The sequence below is a fragment of the Suillus discolor genome (assembly GCF_016758755.1).
Source record: "Suillus discolor strain FC423 chromosome Unknown F5147scaffold_169, whole genome shotgun sequence".
Taxonomy (NCBI): Eukaryota; Fungi; Basidiomycota; class Agaricomycetes; order Boletales; family Suillaceae; genus Suillus; species Suillus discolor.
The window spans coordinates 6,824-14,140 of record NW_024541416.1 but is presented as its reverse complement, the minus strand read 5'-3'; the positions used below and the strand labels follow the sequence as shown (position 1 = coordinate 14,140).

The 7,317-nt window shown below is 45.6% G+C and overlaps 2 protein-coding genes across 2 annotated transcripts; both read left to right on the top strand.

The window, feature by feature from the left end:
* Positions 1-1,618: 1,618 nt before the first annotated feature.
* On the top strand, positions 1,619-2,376 carry F5147DRAFT_659478 (uncharacterized protein; the record flags this gene model as incomplete). Its single annotated transcript, XM_041434595.1, has 6 exons — positions 1,619-1,799; positions 1,920-1,948; positions 1,987-2,082; positions 2,130-2,156; positions 2,205-2,297; positions 2,356-2,376. 6 exons carry the CDS (start codon positions 1,619-1,621, stop codon positions 2,374-2,376), a joined length of 447 nt encoding a protein of 148 aa, XP_041284683.1.
* Positions 2,377-4,870: 2,494 nt separating this feature from the next.
* Positions 4,871-7,061, top strand: F5147DRAFT_659477 (uncharacterized protein; the record flags this gene model as incomplete). Its single annotated transcript, XM_041434594.1, has 8 exons — positions 4,871-5,020; positions 5,081-5,251; positions 5,307-5,330; positions 5,419-5,569; positions 5,903-5,919; positions 6,029-6,047; positions 6,126-6,235; positions 6,771-7,061. 8 exons carry the CDS (start codon positions 4,871-4,873, stop codon positions 7,059-7,061), a joined length of 933 nt encoding a protein of 310 aa, XP_041284682.1.
* Positions 7,062-7,317: the final 256 nt, after the last annotated feature.

Genomic DNA, 7,317 nt, shown 5'->3' with positions numbered 1-7,317 from the left:
AACTTTCATGTTTTCATTATCATTTGCCTATATTGACTACCAAGTCCAATAAGGGACCCCTTGGATGATCCATTGCTCAATGAAATACTACCTGATTGGAAGTGTGCTGGTTATCAGATATTCATTTGTCAACTCCTGGGTCCTGGAACTCAGAAGTCAGTACGGTTGACCCAAATTTGGGTGGTTGGAACTTGGCATCTCATAGGGCAACACAAGCTTCGCACCCCGTATTCCAAATTCTGCAAGACAACCTGTGCACCATCAAAGGCCATGTCAGGAGATCACCTGCTGCTCCGGGAACTTGGTAACTTTGATTTATTACCTCCTCTGATTTGGTTGATGTACAACTACCTCAGCTCCATCATGTCTACAATTATGATACACATGGGCCCACCCATCTATATTTTATACCACCCTCAGCCCACCCGTCTAATTAATATGTGTCTGGGCCCACCCGTCTAATACAATATTTTATATTACCCTCGGCCCACCCGTCTAATTTAATATGTGTCTGGGCCCACCCATGAATGTGATAACAAGTACCTACCCATCTATCTCATACACATCTACCTTAATACACCCATCTGCATAATATCCAACTACCTCGGCCCACCCATCTACCTAATATTCATGTACATCGGCCCACTCATCTACTCTATATAGTCCCTGCATGGGCCCACCCACCTCCATCGGGAATAATTTGCCTCCCGGCCCATCCGTCATAGTCGAGGATATTTTTATCATGGGCCCATGGTCTGCTGGCCTGTATCATGCGGGATATTATGCACATCCGTTCCCTCATATTATACAGAGATAGGTCACTGTAATATGTGTTATAACAACAGAAACTTTATGGCTGTACCAGATATACCATACGTTTCTTTGTTGGCGCTCGACGAATTTTCAAGGTCGAAAACTGAGTCGCGCATATGATGTTATTATGTTTGCACTTACCGACATGTACGACAACCCGGAGTTGTACCCCAAGTTCCAGGAAGCGGTGAAGGCACTGCCATTCATCAGGTTGGTGTCCTTTGCATGACTCTTGGCCTTACTTATCATACGTACTCATGATCAGTGCTGAACATGTCTTTCCAATGCACCCCAAGGAATTATGCCCGAAAATATGCCCGGAATTGGGACGAGCAAAGCACATAGATGAGATTCCAGACACTATCCTTCAGATAAATGATAACCCACTGGGTCTTCCCAATTCCATGTTCACATTCCTGCGCTCGCAAAGGCCTCGGCGAGAAGTGGATGAGTCATCCATCAGGAATGGGGAGTCATCTTGACTTGTAATACGTCACACGATATATCAATACATTTTCAAGGGTGTAGGATTCAAATCGAGTTATCAGTAATGTACTCCGAATGAGCCTTACTGCGCATAGTGTGATTTGATGTTCAGCAGGGCTAGATCTGCCTCAACCATAGGAGCAAGGTGATCCCCAGCTCAAAGGCTAGAACACCTGACCACGCAAGGTTGGACATTGGTTTCAGGAGCAGACGCTCCTCTGTGCCAGATAGCCCATTGTCCAAAGTGTGTAGGCGGCCTGACCACATAAAGTTGAACATTGGCTTCAGGAGCAGATGCTCCTCTGTGCCAGATAGCCCAATGTCCAAAGTGTGTCGGCAGCCTGACCACGCAAACTTGAACATTGGCTTCAGGAGCAGACACTCCTCTGTGCCAGATGGCCCAATGTCCAAAGTGTGTTGGCAGCCTAACTACGCAAACTTGAACATTGGCTTCAGGAGCAGACGCTCCTCTGTGCCAGATGGCCCAATGTCCAACGCGTGTAAGCAGGAGCAAGGCGATCCTTAGCTCGAAGGCTAGAAAGCCTAACTGCGCAAAGTTGCAGAGCAGACACTCAAAAGCTTCGATCAAACAAATTTTGATTGTTTAGTATTGTTTGCAGCTATATACCAATACGGCTCAGAACTGCAGGTAATTCCCACACTCAATCAATCTGCTTCGTAACTTAGCCCCTTTCTGAGAAACTCAGCATTTTTCTAAACATGTCTCGTATCAATCATACCACCTGCATGGGGTCGCTACCAGTGAAAGGTAGAAAGGCTCTGGTAAGTAATGTTCGCGATCGGTGGCGGGTAGTTAACGATTTTATCAGACACAAGTTGACGTCTGGTTCGATTCAGTAAGTCCATGAGGCTACAACCGCCGGTGGCTTACCCAAATTATTCAGCGACTCACCCAATCAGGTGTCGCTCCACGTCGTCTGACGAGGATCAGAACTCAGTTACTCCGTGCCGTAAACAAAGCAAAAGCAATGCTTCGCGTAAGTATTGCGATTTTTGTTACTCACCTTCTTAGCTTCAACTGACCGATAATTTAAGGAATTTGCTTCGTCATCATGATAACGGCCCTAGCATTCTCCAGACTCCTCGGGGGAGTACTTACTGTACCATCACCACCATCATCACAAGCTATATTCCTTTTCTACATGCTACAGGTACTGTTCCCAAACCATCCAATTACCTATATTGGTACATACGCCGATCATCACACTATGATACCACTCACACTTGTAATACCCATCATGATCCGATCATCTATGACTACATGCATGTATCATACTCTACCATACCATATACGCCTGTTATCTATTGCTGTGGTGCTATGTCCTATGTAGGCATGCGCGTGTTTACTAATTATATTCATGCCTCACAATCAGGGTTCAGCAGAGCCATTATGATAAATCTAATTCCATCATCGTGTGAAAATTCACCTTGAACATGACCACAGCAGTATGTTCAATTTTGACTGTCAAAGTTATGTGCGTGCTTACTCTATCATGCTAGACCCCAACAAGGTTCGATCAACAGATGCTGCTTAAGCATAGTGTCCCTATTTGGCCGATGCAGTTATGGTGCTATACTGAAATGCCACAACTGTAAGCATATTCATACGGACGACTTGATTCACGGTTCTAAACAACAAATATAGGGTACCTGTAGTATGTGATTATAACGTGCAGATGATGCAAGTCGACCCATCTAGGTTTGTCACCCTATTTCCGAATGTGACATTTTAACCGCAGCATCAACAGGCGCAAGGTGCGTGGGGATTGGGAAGAGTGTATTCACCTGTCGGGGGCTACATATCATTACAATGGCAAAATGGTGAGTATCGACTGGATTTACGAGCAACGTGCTCACTGTTACAGGGATCTGTAACACCTACTAGAGCCCCAGCTCTCCCTACGCCTGCCCCCGCTCTGCTAGACTCCCCGCGCGGCGGTGCGCCGCCTGCGCCTAGAAAGACAGCGGTCTGGACCGCTATGACCCCGCCTGACGCTATGACCCCGCCCCTGGCCTAGACGGCCTTGTACCTGTTCCATGGAGGCTGTACGCCTCATGGACACCCTAGATCAGCGCATGTATACAGCATGTCGCTTCATGAAGATCCGGAGCGCTTCTACGCGCCTTATGTTGATTGCGCAGTCGCACTTGGCGCTGCATGTATGATCAGAGGCTAAGCCTCATGTATGCTATCTCTCCTCATGTCTAGTTATCTTAGATTACCGATATACTATAGATTACAGACTGAGCTAGAATAACCTGTAGTTAACACTATAAGAGTAGATACATTGTTGTAGATTAAGCTTCACTTTAATCTACTAGGTTCATCCCCAGAACTTGCTCATCTAAGCCTACCAGCTTCCTTGTGTGAGACCGCACTTCTAAGTCGCCCCCATATGACTTAGCACGTATCCGCTAGCCCTGCATCTCGACGGGCGCCGTCTTACCGAGATCGCCGGAGGAATCCTTGACGTTCCGTCAAGGCCAGACCACGCTCAGCTTCAGTAGACTCACTCGAGTCGTCGCTGAGAAGACCTATCCTAGTTCGCACACGCCGACCTACAGTCGACGTAACACTCACTTTATATAGAATACGTTCACAGAAATGAACATAAGAGCTTGTTCGGACGACCAGCTTCAAAGGCTCGAATCTTGGATCCACGCATCAAGACTCAAAATCAACGATGAACACTGGTTGTTAGTTGTCAAGCCGATCTTAGCTAGAGGGGAGGAGGTCTACCCATATTACTGTGTGGTCCCGAAAAATCGCATCATTACCTGGCTGGAACCGGTGGATGCTTACCTTCTTTTCCAGGAATGTACGACGGTGTCACATTGGAATCACAAAAGTATGTTTCCATTTCGTGTTTTGTTGCTTTTACCAGACCTTGCAGGACTTGAACTTGAGGCCCAATTCTGGTGAGTGATCAACTCGTCCTGATGGAAGCGAACCGATTCGAAAGTTTCTCACTGCGTAACCAGGAAACACGTCGAATATTTTCCAAGCAGGGTTTCAATGAGTCTCCTGGAAGTAAGAGAATTACGGCTTCAATTGAACTGGTATCGCATAGGTCAGTTCTGTGGTATTGGTATATCCGATCAGATTGACCTGAGCATGTAACAGAAGTGTTAGTATTAGAAAACTCTACAGCAGCTTCATTATTTTGGACGTTGGACCAAATGAAGGAAATGCTCGCTGAGCTAGCTATTGCCGGTATGCACCCTCAACAAGATCTACATTTCAAGTCGATGACCAAAGGATAGAGGAGCTTGCAGGACCTGATGGGGCGATGAGGGAACCGAGTATCGCAATCTGTGGTGCGTAAACCATAGAACAACGGAGAATTGCAAACTTATCTCGTTCATCACTGACAGGCAAATTGTTGCATTTACTCCATAGGATGACACTTTCTCCATACCAAATGTCATCGATTGAACAGTCAATAAAGGGCATCACCAATACTTGAACCACTATGGCCAGCCCGAAGCTTGCTTAATGCGAACACATTCACTGGGCAAGAGACGTAGGGATCTAGAACATTCTCCCCTCATGACTGGTATTGCAGTCACAATGTTTTGGATTCCAATAATGGTGCTCAAACGCCTCAGAAGCATTTACATTGATGGCCTCGTAAATGGGGTAGACATAAAGGGATTCACGGATGACTTCAGCGTTCAGGCTAAAGCTCAAACCACTGTGGTAAGTGTGTCATATCATGGGCCTAAACGAGAACACTCACCACTTAACCCACTTTTATAGGCAAGTGTCATTCTGGCAGTCAATGCCTCCATTCTCGCCATCCCGGGTCTAGGCACACAAATCGCCACAAAGACGTTATGCTCCATCTCCTTCATATTTAGTGTCTACTGTATCCTTGGGTGCACGATAGCACAAAACTTCGGCCATAGGCTGAGATCCCTTGATTTTGTGGTTCGATTAAATTCGTAGTTTTTGCAACATAAACCTAATGTCACCGACTCAATAGGTGTACTACCTGCAAGGGAAGATGGTCAGTCTTGTGTTTCTTACAAGCATACTGAGTTTTTTGTATCTGATAAGGTAACTAAGGTTTGATTGTAATCGATTATCACTCACAGGACTGCCACAGTTTGGCATTTTCCATCCTTGGGTTTCTTGCTGGTATCTTTACAGTTGATTTTGGGCTACCCTTGTCCGCAAAGATAGGCTGCGGGCTGGCCCTCGTTGCGGGAGGGGGCCTTATACTTCCATTGATGATGGCCAGTTTTGGTCCTGGATTGATTTGATAACGAGCAACGACCCTCACTCGATATGAACGAACCTGGAGACTGAGACCAAGCAGAAGTAGTGCCAGCTGATCACATCACCTTCCCCCGTACTAGTGAATTTGCGATATCGAGAGTCAGGACATTCATGTTTGACGCTTGACATTCCTTTTTTTTAATTACATTTTCGACACATTTAATCAATATTAGTAACTACGGATCCGGAAAAATAGCTATTTTGTTTGATCTTGACTACGCTCAATGAATAGGCAGCCAATGAATGTTGAGCTTGGGTTTGTAATCACACGTGACTCTGATACTGCCCGCACTTGCTTAGATCCAGATATCTGGTCTGTGCGCGCGCACTACATACTATTTACAATAAGTGCATTGATTTGGATGCTGCACAGCACGCTGCACATGTGTTGACCTAGTACTTACTGGCACCTCTATATGTAATCAGCGTTGTCAGGACAGTACTAGTGAGTCATTGAACCCTGACATATATATAATTTTAAAACCTAGATTCTTGCGATCACGAGACTCGATGTTTATATTAGAAACCTGGCCAGTGGTAGCATTCATCCACAAGCTGTTGCACGATCACCATTGCTGTCAGGGTTGCCCAGATACACCCCCCCTTCAGCTCATGTGCAACTCAGGTGTCAAGGTATGTGATGAGAAGAATCATAATTTATCTAAGATGTCACCCAGATCACGAGTGCTCATGACATGCTGTGACTCGCATGAATTTGAGGCTTCAAGAAGCAACATTTCTGCGCCTGCACATTTCGACTCAAGTATACAGCATGTGCCACATGCTCATTTTTGATGGCCAGACTCTTTTTTAACCAGCCAGACCTTTTGTGATACAACGGCCAAACTTTTTTGATGGCCGTCTAGTTTTAGATTAAGTTGCCCTTTCAAGCATTCAGTCGCCGCTACAAATGAATTGCGTGGAACTTTGATAGAGCAGAATAACTGGACCAACGTGACAGAGCGTCTTAAGTTGAAAATTCTAATGTCGACCTGTCTTTCGCCCTTACAGCTGTTTGATAACTCAGCTTATCGTACAGACGTTTTTCAACTCTCAAACTCGCTAGGTATTGGATTGCTGGATGCCTACATAGGACTCATAACAAATGACAAGGCCGGTCCACGATTTTACTGCATTTGTTTGCATGTCTTGAAAATTTTCTACACAGCTCCAGACTGAATTAAGCGTTCTATCCTTTTTGCTCAAAGATCGTGTCTATCCCGGTGATCTTTGGAAAATCATTGGGGAGCGCACTATCGAAGTAAAGCAGGAGGTGATGTTAATTCAACACCAGAGCACCTGCATTGGTGGATCAAAGGGGAAAAGGCATGTAATGATAGAGCATCTTCTCATGGAGGAGAGGAAGAAACGGGGCCAGATGGAGGTGTCTCTGTATAGCCAGGCCATTGAACACTTGCAGCAACACCGGCTGCATAAGCTTGTCAACTTTGGCACATAAATTATTAGTCTGAACCCTATTGTGTCCAGGTATGCACGACATGATGACTTTCTCAACAACTTCGAGATGTGTTGGACCCTGCGCATCCCCATTCTGTTCAACAGCTACGCGAAATAAATGCGATGCTTGGTTAAAGAGACCACACAGCACATATTACAGTGACCTATCTCTGTATAATATGAGGGAACGGATGTGCATAATATCCCGCATGATACAGGCCAGCAGACCATGGGCCCATGATAAAAATATCCTCGAC